The sequence below is a fragment of the Nycticebus coucang genome, chromosome 8 (assembly GCF_027406575.1).
Source record: "Nycticebus coucang isolate mNycCou1 chromosome 8, mNycCou1.pri, whole genome shotgun sequence".
NCBI classification, from domain to species: Eukaryota; Metazoa; Chordata; class Mammalia; order Primates; family Lorisidae; genus Nycticebus; species Nycticebus coucang.
Genome location: NC_069787.1, coordinates 99,547,180 through 99,565,472, shown reverse-complemented (window position 1 = coordinate 99,565,472; position 18,293 = coordinate 99,547,180). Strand labels below are relative to the sequence as shown.

General features: G+C 35.9%; 1 protein-coding gene across 5 annotated transcripts in view; it reads left to right on the top strand.

Moving 5' to 3' along the window:
• Positions 1 to 17,708, top strand: part of NPHP3 (nephrocystin 3) — a 39,247-nt gene extending 21,539 nt beyond the window's left edge. For 3 of the 5 annotated variants that reach the window (XM_053600793.1, XM_053600792.1, XM_053600795.1), the window contains 15 exons: positions 91 to 188; positions 1,273 to 1,375; positions 1,812 to 1,894; positions 3,312 to 3,450; positions 5,721 to 5,885; positions 7,976 to 8,070; positions 8,652 to 8,774; positions 10,285 to 10,474; positions 10,646 to 10,887; positions 12,192 to 12,267; positions 13,144 to 13,271; positions 14,404 to 14,644; positions 16,009 to 16,134; positions 16,684 to 16,799; positions 17,404 to 17,708. In XM_053600793.1, the coding sequence (XP_053456768.1) occupies positions 91 to 188; positions 1,273 to 1,375; positions 1,812 to 1,894; positions 3,312 to 3,450; positions 5,721 to 5,885; positions 7,976 to 8,070; positions 8,652 to 8,774; positions 10,285 to 10,474; positions 10,646 to 10,887; positions 12,192 to 12,267; positions 13,144 to 13,271; positions 14,404 to 14,644; positions 16,009 to 16,134; positions 16,684 to 16,799; positions 17,404 to 17,581 (2,103 nt within the window). In that variant the 3' untranslated portion in view covers positions 17,582 to 17,708. Of the gene's footprint in view, positions 1 to 90; positions 189 to 1,272; positions 1,376 to 1,811; positions 1,895 to 3,311; positions 3,451 to 5,720; positions 5,886 to 7,975; positions 8,071 to 8,651; positions 8,775 to 10,284; positions 10,475 to 10,645; positions 10,888 to 12,191; positions 12,268 to 13,143; positions 13,272 to 14,403; positions 14,645 to 16,008; positions 16,135 to 16,570; positions 16,800 to 17,403 lie in introns of those variants that run through there. The other 2 variants (XR_008381982.1, XM_053600794.1) reach the window with 2 other exon arrangements.
• The last annotated feature ends 585 nt before the right edge of the window (positions 17,709 to 18,293 follow it).

Sequence of the window (18,293 nt, the reverse complement as noted above, 5' to 3'; positions counted from 1 at the left end):
AATTTTATTTTATTTGGAAAACTATTACTGAACCGTAATCCTTTGAAATACTTTGATTAATAGATTGAATTTTGTTTTTATATTTTTAAGCAAGTTGAAAAACATATGAAGTGGCTGATAGATCCACTACCAGTGAATGTAAGAGTTATTGTTTCTGTGAATGTAGAAACATGCCCTCCAGCATGGAGGTACGATGCTAACTTTAGTTCTTTCAGATTACATGAAATGTTTTAAGTAGAAACAAGGAAAGGATTTTGAGATGCATTTATGTTTTTCATATATGTGGCAGTGAGGGTGGGGAGAAGTGGATGAATTCAAGAAGACACAATCTGTAGGATTTGGTGGGAGGTCAGATCTGGGAAGTAAGGGAAAAGGAGAGAGATAGGATGATTCCTGAGTTTCTGACTTGAGAAATTAAGTAAATACGGTTTCACAAACTGAAATAGGAAACACCAAGGACAGGCAGGTTTGGAGGGGAAAAGTGGTGAGTTTAGTTTCTGGACATGATTTGTTTTAGTTGCCAATTGTATCACCAAGGAACTATGTCTAATAGGTAGTTAAATTTTTTGGTGGGGAAAACAGGGAAAGGGCCAGGCTGGGAATAATAGACTAGACACCTATTATCTTGAAATTCAAGCTCACTTTAAAGGCCCTAAAAAAAGGAATGCAGTGGTTGCATTCTGTAGAGCAGTATTTCTCAACCTATTTTTGCCCGTAAGAATCCTGTTTAGATACTTTCTTTCTAATCATGTCCCCTAAGAAATTTTAATACTACACAGACTGTATATAAACAGATATATGTGTATATTTGTATTTTATAAATAAAAAGGGAAGATTTTTTCACTTCTCCAGAAGACATGATTTTTACCACCACACTAAGAATGCATATGGTTATGATTAAATTCTAATTTCATTATAAGTACTTACAGACAACTGTGTTTTATACCATTCCTTATACATAGAAGATAATGCCTATGGTTAGTTTTACTAAAAGCATAAGATATAGAACTAGAAATATTTTACCACCTAGCCATCTAATATGTATACTGTTTATTTTATAACATTCTTTGTTGTGATGTAATGCTGAAAGTAAGGATACGCATGTTAGAATGAGTGAAAAATTGCTATTATTTAATATGATTAGCAGAGATTGGTTTTGATTATTTATAAAGGCAGTATAAAAAAGATCATATAATGGATTTTAACTTGTGAATAGATTATACTTCATGCCGTGTTATTAGAATTTTCATTTTTCTTTTCTTTAAATAAAAGGTTGTGGCCTACCCTTCATCTTGATCCTTTAAATCCAAAAGATGCAAAATCTATTATAATTGCAGAATGCCACTCTGTAGCCATTACATTGAGTAAAGAACAGGTAAGTGTTTTTAATTTTGATGCTGCTTTTACTATCAAGCTTTCCTACAAAACATCTCATGAGACTTAACATTCAATATAGGAGCTCTACTGTTATAAGGAAAGTTGGAGTTTAGTAATTACTTTGGTAAATGCATTCCCTCTCAAACTAATAATGGGCAAAGAAAAAGCAATAAAAAAGATTTAGATCTTAAGGTTTACTGTGTAATATTAAGCAGATACTTCACAAGTTAGAAACATTTTCATATTTGCCATGTCTGTGGTCTGCAGTTGATAAACCAACCAGACAAGGATCCTCCTTTGCAAGGTGTGATGTCCCTTATGGCAGAAGTGGTGTCATTTCTGCTGGGATATTTGTTGCTGGCTCATTAGTAATGACCGCTTAATTCCAGAGTGGTTTTTGTGTTTTCATTTTGTTTTTTTGTAAACTGGTGTAGGAGAAGAAGCTAGAACGACACTGTCGTTCTGCCACAACCTGCAATGCCCTTTATGTCACCCTTTGCAGCAAAATGATGGCATGGTAAGTGGTGGTGGTTTTCCCCGGTCTCTGCATGTTTGCTGCAGATGTCTTCCTCGCCACGCGAAACCGAGAACTGATCATGACACAGCCTCTTGGGCCACTCGGATTCTGTTTGTCCTAATGATGATACTAACATTCTGTGAAGATGTGACTTATGGCTGAAGATTGAATAGCTGTGATTAGTCAGAACTTGTTAATAAATTTGGCTGATTTTCTTTTTACTAACGCATTCTCTCCTGGAGGTGGCCAGAGAAAGTCATCTACACCCTCATTTGGGGCCCACCCATGAGTGTTCGTTAGCACCTCCCCGAGGCCCCTTGCTTTGGGAAAGTGGAGGAAATGGCTGAGGTGTAAGAATGTCATTTCAGGCGTCTCCTTGCTACTGGTGGGTAGGTAACTCCAGGCAGAAATTTTTAATTGTCATTGTTCTCAATTCCTGATAAAGTCTTCATCATAAAATAGTGGTTCTATTTTACATGCCCACTAATAATCTGCTTCAGACTGGAGTATGTTACTACTTTGATTTCTTCAACACAGCTTCAATCTACTTTGTTCTCAACTCAGAGGTAAAAGAGATTTAATGCGTTTTTTGGTCTTCACGGTAGTATTAGTGATCCTAGTATAACTCATATTTCCGGACACTGAATCTAGTACGTTTGTACTTGATTTTTAACCAAAAGGCTGAGCAGCCATGAATCTAGTACTTTGGTCTCTCCATCCCATATTCTCAACTTGAGCACCGAATTTGAATCTCTGGAACTTGAAATTGCCTGTGATATTTCCAGTAACAAAGTTTCGGTGATGTATCTGGCCTCTGGGAACATCAGTAATATAATAAGTACAATTTAAAAGTGTGAGTCGCTTTCTGTACATTTCATAGTATTTATTGAAGATATTTTAAGAGGGCCTGTGAACCATTTCTTTTGTTTTTTTCTCTTTATGTTTGTAAAATATACATTTTATATTACGTAGTAAATATTACGTAATATTTTTAAAACCTTGATTTGCTTGATTTTATTTTAGCCAAATGTTTTCAAAATTCTGGTCCTATACAAATTTACTTTGCAAACTTAACTAACAGTACTTACCAGATTTCCCTGCCGCCTGTATGTAAATGGCATGCTCCTGGGTAATAAGAACCATGTCTTACTCATTTTATGTTCCATAAAGCATAGTAATTGATGGTCATACAGTGTGAGCATGTGTTTATTGAATTAAATGATATATGCCAAGATAAACTCCATGATTCTAACAGCTCTATAAAACTGCCAGTTTCCTATATCATGTTCTATTGAATTCCTATTATTTGTTGCAGTACCAAAAAAATAAAATAGAGATTACATAGTTTCTATTACCTCAAGTTTTTCATAGGTGTTGGCAGTTTATAAGAAATTAAATCTCTTCTCAATTCCAACAGTGCTGGGAGAGCAGGCAATTTAGACAAAATCCTTCATCAGTGTTTCCAGTGTCAAGATACAGTTTCCTTGTATCGCCTTGCTCTGCACGTAATCCAGGAGTCCATGGCAAATGATGCGGATAAAGAGTTAATGAAACGGGTAAAGTCAAATAAACTTTAAAAAAGGAAGGTTTGTGCGGTGCCTGTGGCTCAAGGAGTAGGGCGCCGGTCCCATATGCCCGACGTGGCGGGTTCAAACCCAGCCTTGGCCAAAAACCAAAAAAAAAAAAAAAAAGGATTGAAAAAAGGAAGGTTTGTTTGCCTCGTTAGTATTGCGTGTGAATTATAGTAAGTAACAATTCTTTTCAAACTCGTGCTGGCAGCCAAGTGTGCTTATAGAAGTTTGCGTTTTCCTGGTTATCACTGAGATTTATCTCCTTTTCATGCCTGCCGTCCTTGTTTCCTCTTATGTGAATTCCTGGTACAAGTCCTTACCCATTTTTTAATTGGATCGTTTGTCTTTCTTATTGATCTGTAGGAATTGCTAAATGTTCTACATACTGAATACAAATTTTTTAGTATAGAGTTTGCAAATAAATGTCTCTTTCTTGCGTCTTTCTTTTAACTTTATGGTATCATTCATTGTACAAAGTTTTATTTTGATGAAGTCAGATTTCTCAACAGCTTCTTTTATGATTTATACCTGTTACAGCCTTAAAAAATTCTTTGCTATCATAAACGTATTCCCATATGCATAAAAGTATTCCCACACGCACACACACAAATGTTTTTCTAAAAGTTTTACAGTTTTTTCCTTCATGTGTAAGTGCTTAACTCCTTGATTTATTTTTGTTTATTTTGTGAGGAAATACTTTTTAATCCTTTGTCATATGGCTGATTGTTCTTTTTACTAAACAGTGCATCTTTTCTGCTGATTTGCAGTACCACCTGACAGATATCAAGCTCACGTATAAAATCTGTTTGTATTCTCTTACGTTCCAAGTTTACATAGTCTTTGTCAGGACCACACTGTCTTTCTTAGTTGTTAGTGTTAGAACTTTAAGCTTTTGATATTTGCTAGGGCAAATCCCTGTTTATTATTATTCTTCACGATTGTCTTTGCTAATTTTCCATATGTATTTTTAGCTGTGACTCCTAAAGTGCTATGGAACCTTATTTTGTAATGTTAATTGGAATTACATTGAATTTCAAGATCAAGTTGGAAGAATTATCATCTAAGGCTCCCCTTCCAGGGAGAGCTAAATAACTGTCCATTACTTTGTTAACTTGTTTAATCCCCTTCAATAACATTTTATCTTCTTCCTTGTGAAGGTCTATTGTTAAGATTTGTTTCTAAGAGAGCTTTATAATAAAATAACAATTTTAATTAAGGTATTCAGTTTTGATCTTTGAAAATTTTTTTTAAATCTGACAATCTTGCTGAACTCCTAATTTGAACCTGAACCCATTTTTCAGGTTGGTGGTTCCTGGGGTTCTCACTTCTTATCCCATTCTTCACCCCCACAAGCTTCCTTGTATCCTTTCCATGTATGTGGGCTAATGTTTCGAAGGCTTTTGAGTCTGACCATTAACAAGTGTTTATTTTCAATGCCTTGCACAGGGCATAAAGTCTCACTTTCCATTCCACTGCAAGTGTGAAAACCCAAGCCCTGTCCACTGTCTCCACTGGAGCTCCAGCACTTAGCCCTCTGATTTCAGTTTCCTATTCACTTTTGGCACCTGAAATGCATCTAATATTTGCAGACATTTGTAATAAGAGGGCTATTTTTGCACTGTCCAGAATTGGAATTCTGTCATTAGTTTTCTTGTTTTTTTAGGGGGTTTGGATTTTGTTTTGCTTTTTTTTTTCCTCACTCTGTCACCTGGGCTAGAGTGCAATGTTGTCATCGTAGCTCACAGCAAACTCAAGCTCGTTGGCTCATTTGATCCTCCTGCTCAGCCTCCCCAGTGGCTGGGACTAAGGCATGCACCACTATACCCAGTCAATTTTTCAATTTTTTTTTTTTTTTTTTTCTTGTAGAGACAGGATCTTGATGTTCCTCAGGCTGGTGTCAAACTCCTGGCTTCAGGCAATCCTCCCACCTTGGCCTCCCAGAGTGCTAGGATCACAGGCATGAGCCACCAAACCCAGCCTGTCATTAGTTTAAATAATACATTTCATGTAGTTTTCATTTTTACTAAACTTTCTGTATCTGTTCATCTTTGGCATGGTAGATTTTTTGTATACATATCTTATTCTTGATTAGTGCCTTTTGGACAACATATTTTATTTTTAAAAAATTATGTCTTGGTTCATTAAATCATTTGATTATAAGTTTGGGTAAAAAGTTAAAAGAGCTACGGAAATGTTAATGGCTGTTAACTACTTATAGAGGTGCCTAATTACCCTTAATTGGGTTTTCTGCCTAGACTCTCTGCCTGATCAATGTTAGTCACAATGGTGTGAGTGAATCAGAGTTGATGGAACTCTATCCTGAAATGTCCTGGGCTGTCCTGACCACTCTTATTCACAGTTTACACAAGATGTGTTTGTTGACTTATGGGTGTGGCTTGCTTAGATTTCAACATCTACAGGTAAATGTTATTTTAAGCATTTTCTAATAAGACTTTTTGCTTATAAATGTCAACATATTATTCCATGTTATAATATTTTAAATGTTTCAGTTACAAGACAATTTAAATCTGAAATTTTGTACTATAATCTTTTTGTGATGATTTTAGGTTAGATATAAAATTTAGCTAATATTATGCTTATATAGTACCTTTATGAGGTGGCTATTACTTTAAAAGGTAGTTTCTGCCAGATGAATAAGTTCTAGAGTTTTGCTATATAACATTGTCCCAGTAGTTAGCAATACTGTATTTTACACTTAAAAATGATTAAAAAGGGCTCAGCGCCTGTGGCTCAAGTGGCTAAGGCACCAGCCACATACACCTGAGCTGGCGGGTTCGAATCCAGCCCAGGGCCTGCCAAACAACAATCACAGCTGCAACTAAAAAATAGCCGGGCGTCGTGGTGGGTGCCTGTAGTCCCAGCTACTTGGGAGGCTGAGGCAAGAGAATTGCTTAAGCCCAGAAGTTAGAGGTTGCTGTGAGCTGTGATGCCACAGCACTCTACCCAGGGCAACAGCTTGAGGCTATGTCTCAGAAAAAAAAAAGATTAAAAGGGTAGATTTCATGTTGTCTTCTTACAGTAAAATCTGAAAAACTTTAAAAAGTGCCAGTCACGGTTCGGTGTTTGTAGCACAGTGGTTACGGTGCTGACCGCATGCACCGAGACTTGGCGGGTTCGAACCTGGCCAGAGCCAGCTAAACAACAGTGACAACTACAACCAAAAACATAGCCAGGCAGTGTGGCGGGCGCCTGTAGTCCCAGCTACTTGGGAGGCTGAGGCAAGAGAATTGCTGAAACCCAAGAGTTGGAGGTTGCTGTGAGCTGTGACTCCACGGCACTCTACCTAGGGTGACATAGACTCTGTCTCCAAACAAAAAAAAAGTGCCAGGCACAAAAAGTCTCAAAGAAAATTTTTTAAAGGTAGTGTCTTCCTGGAAGAAGAAAAAAATTTTAATTCTATGTTTCATTGAATTGCTGGTATTATTCTATAGTTATTTGTCACTTACTAACCAGGGATACATTCTGAAAAATGCATTGTTAGAAGATTTCATCATTGTACAAACATCAGAGTGCTCCTATATAAACCTAGCTGGGATAGCCTGCTGTGCAGAGAGGCTGCAGCACAGGGCCTATCTCTCCTAGGATACAATCTATACAGCTTGTTACTTACTGAATACCGTAGGCAGTTGGAGCACAATACTAGGTATTTTTGTACCTAAATATAGAAACAGTATAGTAAAAATATGGTATGAAAAATTTTTAATGGTGTACCTATATAGGGCAGCTCCATTATATTCTTACGGAACCACCGTCATACTAGTCTGCAGTTCATTGTTAACCAAAATGTCATTATGCAGCACCCAAGTGTGTATGTATTATGAGCTTGGACTCTGTGGGTGAGTCAGTCAGCCTCCTTTCCTAACTCAGGTATTTTGTAGCTTAATAGCTCTCTTACCTTGGGCAACAGCTGTTTAAGCCCTGGGCAGACTTTTCCAGTTTACCAAAGGGGTTGTGAAGAGAGTTGATTGAAGTAGTCCTTGGTCCTTGTGAGTTACTAGATATGGTGTCTAGTACATAATAGTAAATCTTGAGGAACCATTGGCTAATGTAATTCTTATCATCTGCAATGCCATGGTTAATTTATGTATGTACACAAATGCAAATGAAGTCTTTGAGCGTGCTATATTGTGTTTGTAGAGGTGAAATGCTTGTAATTTCACAGCTTTATCTTTTTTATTGTGTATCACTTGAATATAATTTATTCTTTATATTATAGTAACTTTTCACTCCACATTTCTGAGATTTTTAATGTATTAACTAAATGTTCTAATTAAATTGGATTTTGAGTTCTTAAACAATAGTACGGGAATTTTTATTCTAATATCAGCTTATCACATAAATATTTCCTGAATTTAAAAATGTTCTGATGACATTGCTATTACACAGTTGTAACATGGAAATAATTGTAAATTCTTTTTTACAGACCTACTGTCAGAGGTTCAGTGACTTACATAAAATAGAATGTAATATTTTTTCTTTTTCTCCCTAGGCTTGGGAAGCAGTGAGGTTGGAGTACATAGATGGTCCTGCTGTAATTTCTTCATATAAGCAAAAGCTAATCAACTATTTCACCTTGCAGCTAAGGTATCAGAGATGTCCATATTATTCTTCTGTAACACCTGCAACATATCCTGCCTTTTTATCTTCTCATTCTTAGCTTAAAGTATAAAAATTAAATTATTACAAAAAGATTAAATCCTCTCCTTATTCTGTTAATGTCCAAAGATCAAAAGATAATTTTGTAAGTCTTTTACCATTATGCTAAAGGTTTACACTTAAGGGAAACCAGTGTAGGGTCATTATATTATTTTTATTTTATTTCAGTTAAATAGTTTAAAATATGTGTGCATGTAATGTATCTATGTGCATGTGTAGGTGGGCCCATGGAGGATTATTTTTAATAGTTCAATCTTAGGAAAATAGCTTTAGAGTTTGGTTGAGGGTTCTGAATATCACTGAATTTCTTTTCATGGGTTGGTAAAGTTTCTGATTTTGACTTAACTTTCTCAGTATTACATTATGTTTAAAGAATCAGATGTATATCATGTATATATATATTTTTTTTTTTTTTCTTCCTTCAACATTTGTCCCTTTGTCCAAAGCCTTTTTGAAGCAGTCTCATTGTAGGAAGGAATCACTGAGTGCTGTCTGCTCTCTTTCCGTAGACAGGACAGAGTGACTTGGAGAAGTGCAGATGAACTCCCGTGGCTTTTTCAGCAACAGGGAAGTAAGCAGAAATTGCACGATTGCCTTCTCAATCTCTTTGTGTCTCAAAACCTTTATAAAAGGTAAGAAACTTATTATAGAACCTCTTTTCCCAAAAAGATTTAAAACAATTGTTAAGTTTAACAAAGAAAAAATGTCATTTTTAATTCAAAAATTAGTCTAGTTTCAATGGTACCTAAAATACAAACTATCGGAAAAATTTTAAAATAATTTGCAAATTGCTATGTGAGCTACTTTTTCCAAGAGGAAAACAGAGTATTACTTTATCAAATCAGAGCTGGAAGGATTTGGGGACAACTTTATGTCTTACTTTCTATTTAAGCTGGTTCAAATCCAACTATCCTGAAAGATGCTTTATAATGTCTGCTTCTTAGGGTCGCAGATATCTCAAAATGTAGCCTTTAAAACCAAACTCTGGGCTCCAGATAGAATCTGTCTAGCATTGAATTCAAAGATTACCTTGTGTCACAAACAGATTCTGTTTCTCTTTTGGTTTGTTTGAGTTTATCAGTAGCAGAATTTCTGACCTACTAAATCAGTCAGCAAGCCAAGCTTCTGACGTAACTAAGCCCCATCAGGGAGTTTTTCTGCCTCACTTAGAAATCTGGACATTTTTAATAAAATAGCCACATAATTTGTTTCACTCCTGAGTGAACTCTGTCAGATTTCTTTGTTATGCCTCTTAAATTATTTCTGATCTCCATTCTAATTTTTTGTGATTTCCTTTGAAATCAGATTTGTGCCTTACCAGCTCTCTCATGCTACTTAAAATCATCTATAAGACAAATGAATAAGCTTTTTATCATTCAATTTCTTGATAAAAATGCAAAGTGGACACTATGACAGTTGGGCTATGTTTCATTAGTTTTTCTCTTTCCAGTTTCCATCATTTAGAATAATTTTTTGGGTGAACTCAGCAGTTGACTAGGAACCATGAAATATATAAAAATGATTCAAGGTCAAGCATGGTGGCTCACACCTGCAATCCTAGCACCCGGGGAAGCCGAGGCAGGAAGATTGCCTGAGCTCAGGAGTTTGAGACCAGCCTGAGCAAGAGTGAGACCCCCCTGGCACTACTAAAAATAGAAAAGTTAGCTGGGTGCAGTGGTGCACATCTGTAGTCCCAGCTACTTAGGAAGACTGATGGGAGAGGATAGCTTGATGCCACAGCACTCTACCCAGGGTAATAGAGTAAGACTCTATCTCAAAAAAAAAAAAAAAAGCAAATCAGATAAATTTCCATTGGTGATTGGCCATAGTGGTGTTAATGATAACAGCCAACACTATGAAGTAGTTACCGCATGCAATAATCTCCTTACAGTAACACCTGAGGCGAGCAGTGTCGTCCCCACTTCTGCAGATGAGGATGATGAAGTGTAGGAGATCAGACAACCTGTTGGAGGTCACACAAGCCAGGAAGGGCCAGAACTGCAAAGTCGGTCCGAGTCCTACCCCACCACACTGTACTTGCCTGCTGATCAGTTGTCAATAACTTAATATGAATTCTGGCATTTTCATGCTATAACGGATTTAAAATTTTTTTCGTTGAATTACTATTATCTATTGAAACAGAGGACACTTTGCTGAGTTGCTGAGTTATTGGCAGTTTGTGGGCAAAGACAAAAGCGCGATGGCAGCAGAATACTTCGACTCATTGAAGCAGTATGAGAAAAACTGTGAAGGCGAGGAGAACATGATTTGCTTAGCTGATCTTTACGAAACTCTGGGGCGATTTCTCAAGGATCTAGGCCTTCTCAGTCAGGTAAGCTCAGCAGCCCCCTGGAAGGTCAGAGACAGGATGGGTTTTCATGTTTTCTTCCAAGGAGTTAATGAAGTTTTCATTTGTTATGCTGAGATCTTTAATGTGTAATCAGGTAACACGTCTTATGGCATTTTATTCATTTTAATTAGCCTTTTACCCTCATTTTCCCAGGCTGTGGTGCCTCTGCAGAGGTCTCTAGAAATTCGAGAAACAGCTTTAGATCCAGATCACCCCAGAGTAGCTCAGTCCCTCCACCAACTAGCAAGTGTGTATGTGCAGTGGAAGAAGTTTGGCAACGCAGAACAGCTGTATAAACAGGCCTTGGAAATCTCAGAGAACGCTTATGGTGCAGACCATCCACATACTGCTCGTGAACTTGAAGCTCTTGCAACTTTGTACCAGAAACAAAACAAGTAAGATTTAAATCAGTAATACTCTGATTTTACAAAGGGGAGTCACGGTCTTCTAACGTGGCTGTGTGCTTTTCCTTACCCTGTGCATCATATTCGCATAATATTTCTTGGTTGGGACTCTGTAAGATTCATCTCCTTGTGGATGCATGAGGGAGAGAGCATGGGCTTTGGAGTCACATAGTCTTGGGTTTGAATCCTGGCTCATTCACTGGCTAACTTCGTGATATTTAAGTACGTTACTCATGTAAGTTAAGTATCCCTTTATCCCAAATGCTTGAGACCAGAATTCAGATGTTTTTCAGATTTTGGAATATTTGTATGTAGATAATTAGCTATTGTGGGGATAAGACCCAAGTCTAAACGTGAAATTCCTTTATGTTTCATGTACATCTTCTACATATTGCCTGAAGTTAATTTAATACAATATTTTAATACAATATTTAATACAATACATATTTATAAAACAATGTATTTTGACTGCAACTTGTCATGTGAGGACAGATACAGAACTTTCCACATGTGGCATCACCTCAGTGCTTAGAAAGTTTCAGATTTTTGGAGCATTCTGGACTTTTGGTTTTCAGATTAGGGGTGCTCAAGTGGTACAGGTCTAGCAAACCATTGCTAACAGGCCAAGTCCAGTTTTGTAAATAAGGTTTATTGGAATACAGCCACAATTTTTTCATTTATATATCATCTGTGTTGCTTCTGTGCTTCACAGGTAGAGTTCCTTACTGTGGCAGAAAGCGATGGCCCACAAAACCCAAAATACTAAAAAGCCCTTTACAGCAAAATTTGCTAATCCCTATATAATAAAAAGTCTCTTTTATCTATAAGGTACCCACTGAATGACATCTCTTCCTCTATCAGAAGTTACTTCTTTTGTTTCATCATAAGATATGTACGGAATTTTTAACTTCTGGAAGAATTGTTCCACACAAACTTCCACCGATGTGAATTTCACATTTATATTTGACCAGAAATAAACCTGTGTGGAAAAAGGGGCCATAGCAACTAAAATTTTGGATTTCCATTTAGTCAGGTTGCCCTTTGAAGACGCAAAATGAGTTAAATTAGTTAAAAATAATTTAATGTCTGCTACTTAGAGGACTAGACTCTTGTTTTGTCTGATTTTGTTTTCAGGGGATTTCTGTTAAGAGTTTTTGAATTCCATGACTATTACTTCTAGAATAATGCTAATTTAATAGCTAAACAAAAGTTTCACACTATGTGTTTTCATTTCAATGGAAGTAGACTTTGAATATGTTTCTTTTGTTTGACATATTTGTATTTTTTATTTTAAGATATGAACAAGCTGAACATTTTAGGAAAAAATCCTTAAAAATTCATCAGAAAGCTACAAGGAGAAAAGGCAACTTGGTAATGAGAAATTTCTTTTGTGTTGTGTTTTGAACATAAGAGGAAAAGAGCATCTCTGAATATCATAAATGCATAAACCTCATGTGTTTAAGAGCTTTGGAGTTTTAAGTGACTTCTAGGAAAGTACCAATTAAAATTTGCCTTTTTACTTATATGTTTAAATATCAGTGTTAATGAGAATTGCAACTTATAGACTTGTAAAAAGTGGACTACGAAGTTCATTTGAAGATTAGGCTTTAGAAAGTGGGATTTAAAGATTCTTTTCTTTTAAGGGTTGGAAAAGGGAATGAAAGAAATTTAGTTAACATTTTATATTAGATTCAAATGTGAAGTAATTTCTCCCCTTGAACACACAAAAATTAACTTTCATTTTTCTAAGTTGCTGGTAAAATTTAAATGTATTTCTTTAACTTAAAATATGTGTGCTTTTTTTTTTTTTTCTTTTGGCCGGGGCTAGGTTTGAACCCGCCACCTCCGGCATATGGGACCAGCGCCCTACTCCTTGAGCCACAGGCGCCGCCCAAATATGTGTGCATTTTTAAGTACCTAATTTAAAATTTTTAGCAATGGGGTTAGTAAATACCTACAAATTGTTACCTAATCCCTAATCTCTTTGAAGTACTTTGAGATATTGGTACTTTCTATAATATCTCATAATCATTTTCACAAAGTAGTTCTTATGAATTTTAGAACGTGTTGCCTTGTAGAAACATGTATTCTTAGGAACTGTTACATTAGTTGAGTATAATACTTAAAATTATTAGCTAGATTAAAGGGGAAAAAGGAGAAAGGAATTTTTAGGACCTTAGCGTACTGTTTCAGCATCAAAGATTGTACCTACTTAGTGATTGTTTTTCATTTTTTTCTTTGCTGCAGTACGGATTTGCCCTTTTACGTAGACGGGCCCTACAGTTAGAGGAGCTGACGTTAGGTAAGGACACACCTGATAACGCTCGGACCCTCAATGAACTGGGTGTTCTCTACTATCTTCAGAATAATCTGGAGTGAGTACCATGATGTTAAGAATGAAAATAAGTATCCATTTGCCCTTCAGTGCCAAGCTGTTTTACATTTCCATCAAGTCTAAGACTAAGAAAACACTGATTAAAAACCACACCATATTTCATGTATGATGTTATATGATGAATATTTAAAGATCATGGCGTTTTCTGTTTTTTTAACATTGTTTCTTAGCTAAAAATTTATTCTACAATCTCCCTAATATGTTTCATGTATTTATGAAAAGTGATTTTATGTAGGTATTATACATGAGACCTCACAGGAGAAGAAACTTGGGACTATTTGGAGAATGAAGAAAAGAATGTAGATGTTGCTAGTTTTGTCAGTTTATTTGGACTAAAAGACTTAATTGGCATTTATGCTTTCTGAAAAAGATGCGTTTTTGGACTTCTGTGGATGTGACAAAAATATAACAAATTTGAAACTTTGTCAGAAAAAAATGTAACAAATATTTAGCTCACTTTACAGAACCTTCTGTGAAAAATCATGTTGTATTCTTTTATTAAAAATTATTTAGGGCCATGCTGTGGCTCATGCCTAACACTTTGAGAGGCTAAGGTGGGAGGATCTCTTGGGCAGGAGTTTAAAATGAGCCTACAAAATAGAAAATAGAATTAGCCAGGCTTTGGATTACGCACCTATAGTCCCAGCTGCCTAGAAGGCTGAGGCAGGAGGATTGCTTGAGCCCGAGAGTTTGAGGTTGCTGAGCTGTGATGATGCCACTGCACTTCAGCCTGGGCCACAGAGCAAGATCCTGTCTCTACAAATGAACAAAAATTATTCATTACTAACTCCAAAGAGAGAAAGAGTAAATACCAAAATCTTTCATTTTAAAAGTATAAAAAAATTATTTTGTAAGACACCTATCGGTTTATCTTTTAGAAGTAAAGTGGAGAATTGAGGCAGTCATTCAGATTCTTTAGGTCCTCAAACTATCAGGAAAAGGGCATGAAGGGAGGAGGATGGGAAAGAGGGGGAGAGAGGATTTTGAGTTGAATTCTTCATTTTAAGTTGGATTTAAGAAGGAAAATGATTCAATTCTCCATTTAATTAGGGCTTGGGATTCGGAATTCTAAAAAATGAATTGTTTATACCATCTTGGGGTTGTGTTCATAGAACAGCTGACCAGTTTCTGAAGCGTTCCTTAGAAATGAGGGAGCGAGTCCTAGGACCAGATCACCCTGACTGTGCCCAGTCTTTGAATAATCTGGCAGCTCTATGCAATGAAAAGAAACAGTATGATAAAGCAGAAGAACTTTATGAAAGAGCTTTAGACATTCGGAGACGTGCATTAGCTCCTGATCACCCTTCTTTGGCATATACAGTGAAGCATCTTTCAATCTTGTATAAAAAAATGGTAAGTAATCCTTGGCATGGTTACATATATTTTATAACATTAATTAAGCCCTATTACTATCAGCAAAATAATTTCTTTTTATGATGGGTAGATTATTTTATATGAGCTTTTAAAATGGTAATTTAATTTTTTAACAAATAACTGAGTAGAACATTTAAAAATACTATTTCTGGCCAGGTATGGTGGCTCATTCCTGAAATCCCAGCACTTTGGGAGACTAAGGCAGGAGGATCACTTGAGACCAGGAGTTTGAGACAAGCCTGGGCAACATATGAGACCCCATCTCTATAAAAAATGTAAAATTAGCCATGTGTGGTGGCAGGTGCCACCTATTGGAGAAGCTGAGGCAGGAGGATCACTTGAGCCCATGCGTTCAAGGTTGCATTGAGCTATGACTATGCCACTGCATTCCAGCCTGAACAGGGTGAGGCTCTCTAAAAAAATTTTAAAATAAAAATACTATTTCAAACTTAACTGAATTAAGGTATTGATTTGGTTTTGTTAAAATACATTCCAAATACAAAAGAATTTATCAGCATTCTAATTCAAATATATTTTACATTACAGAAGTTCTAAAATTCCACTAGTATTATTTGCTGTTTAAAGCTGTTTATGTTGTATGTAAACATAACAAATCACCCAATTGTTAGGACTGCTGCGTAGGTCTTTGTAGTTGATCATTTAAATGAACATTTTTTATTTCACTCTTTCTTGGCTTTGCCTATAATTAAAGTAACCTGGTGTGGTTTGGTGAAATGTAACCATTTTTCCCATGGGAGTCTAGATGAGTGATATTTAGAATTTTTATAGCTGTTCTCAAAAAAAAAACCCACAAAAGTTCGAAGGAAATCTGTTTTCATTTAGTGTCATTACACAGAGCTTCCTAGACTGTCTTTAGATTTTGTGGGTCCCTTACTGGTCGTCTTGACACTGAAGTTTGTTTTGGTAAGAATGTGCATATTTCTGTCTCACTTTCAAGTAAAAGGAAATAATTAGAAAAATCTGGAAGGGGGTTGGTGGGTAATGAGTTTTTTATTGTCATGCGGTCTCTAAATTATGTGCAGAAGCAAACCTTAAACTGGCCTATTTTTACTACACTAGAAACAGTGAGTAATATGGGTGATCCCAAAGGGTTTTCTAAATTTTCAAAAAAAATGGTTTTACATTCAGCAAAGCATAGCTTTACTTACATATTCTACTAAATTTTCTGTTGTGTATAAACTTAACCATTAAACTGAGAGGAAATGTTTCTGAATTTTTTTTCCTCAGTTACTCTTTAATATGAAATTTATTTATGGAAAAAATTCTCATCAGATAGCCTTTTATTGCCTTAACGTTTTGGGCATATCACTTTTGTTTTTTAGGGGAAACTTGACAAAGCTGTACCTTTGTATGAATTGGCTGTTGAAATTCGACAGAAATCTTTCGGCCCAAAACACCCTAGTGTGGCTACTGCCTTGGTGAACTTAGCTGTTCTTTACAGCCAAATGGTAAGTCCCTACATTTAACTCTTTACAAATGAATCATTTTAAGGTATAACATAAGTTACATATGGCAGTAGTAAATATATTTAAAGAAAATTTAATGTTATTTATTTGTAATGTTTTTCTGAATTGCAATTAGATTTGTAAGATGGTCCCTTCCTCTTTGCGTAAAACACTAACTGTTTAGTTCAGAGAATAGGCTGTGTCTTTTAAATTCTGGAGGTGCCCTACATCGCTCTATGTAATATTGTCTTTAGGCTTGTGGCATTTGCCTGTGATGGGTGAAAAACACACATAGTACCTATTGGCAATAAAGAAACAGGAACTTATGATTGGATTATTGTTAAGTGGTTACCAAGCCAGGTCTAAAGCTTAGGTATCTTACCACCATGCTGCTTCTCTTCTAATTATTCGTAAGTTAATCTTTTTATTCATCTTTCAGGAGGATACTAACATTTTTAATGTTCTTACCAAAGTAGGTCAGCTTATTCTGAAATACATTAATTTCAGAAACCCAGTGTGTTCAAGTGAGCATTATTACTTTTTTTTAATAAGAAAAAACCTGTTGAAGCCTTGCCATTATATGAAAGAGCATTAAAGATTTATGAAGACAGCCTGGGTCGGATGCATCCTCGAGTTGGAGAAACGTTAAAAAATTTAGCTGTGCTTAGGTAAGATGATTTTTCACTTTCCTAATACAGTCCAACTCTTTTACAATGGTTTTAAATTGACTCATCATAGAACAGCCCAAAATATTTTTGGCTTAATAGTGTTTATTTTTCCTTGGAGGGATTTTTCATTCAACTTCAAGAGATACTAAAACAGTAGCCAGAAGCAAAATGATCTATTTTGCAAATGGGTATTTCATGGCAAATGGCGAAAGATGGTTTACATTTGCAACTAACTGGCTCTGGGAGTAATGTTGACACTTTGCTGTCCCCAGCCAATTGACCATTAAGTATATGTTGACTTTTGCTTGCTCATTTGTCTGTATCTCAGTATGCAAAGAATACCTAGCTTTTCTTAGCAATTTCACTACATCCTTCCAACATGGTTTTAGTGGTGTCCATTGGAGACACTATACAGAGAGAAAAGAAAAGAGTTGGGTATTCTATTTTACTGTTCTGCCTGAATGGATGCACCGGAAAAAGAAAGAGGGACAAAATGGGCAATTATTCACAACTTGTCTTTCTGTATCCCACAAGGTCATTTCTAATTGATAAGAGGTATATTCCATTTTAAGAGTTTTTTGTTGTTGTTGTTTTTCCTCTCAAGCTATGAAGAAGGTGATTTTGAAAAAGCTGCTGAACTCTACAAAAGGGCAATGGAAATAAAAGAAGCAGAAACATCACTCTTGGGTGGAAAAGCTCCTTCACGACACTCATCAAGTGGAGATACATTTAGCTTAAAAACTCACTCTCCTAATGTTTTCCTACAACAAGGACAAAGATAATAACAAATAGAATTCTTTGACATTAAAACATTGGGACATTACAATTTGAAACTTTAAAAAATGTTATTAAGGACATTTTTTATACTACTTTGTGTGATTTGATATTTATATGAAATCGTAGTGTAGTTGTTTAAAAGAATATTCCTATCATATGGGATCTGCATCCCAGGATGTAGACTCTAAGAATTCGAAGACAGCTTGAGGAGAGGATTTGCCAGCAAAAGCTGGCAGAACAGTTAAGTTGAAGAATCACATGGTTCTTTTCCACTCTCAAGAGCTACTTTAGCCTCCTCCTTCTGTCTTGCTTTTCAGCAGTAGTCTAGACCGATGCTCTACCTCAGAGGGAAGTTTCAAGGATTAAAGGGATAATGTTTATGAAAGATTTGAATTGTCTTCAGTAAAACAAATTAGTCAAGAATCCCTGACTGCCATATTGTTTTAAATTCTTTTTTATTCTACCTTTTCCTTGAGCAGATCGGGCCGGTCCCTCTGCTTTCTGTCCTCTCTCCATTGTATATTGTTTATTACTGACTAGCAAGCATCTGCATGTTTGAAGTCCTTAATGTGGTAGTAAAAGGTCAAGCTCTTTAGCATTCTTTGACTTTTCCCAAAATATAAATGACATTCTCCTGTATCTTCTTTATTAAATGGTTTAAATTGGTCTCTTCATTTACCTCAGTCTGCCATATTTATACTGAAAAATATTTTTTAT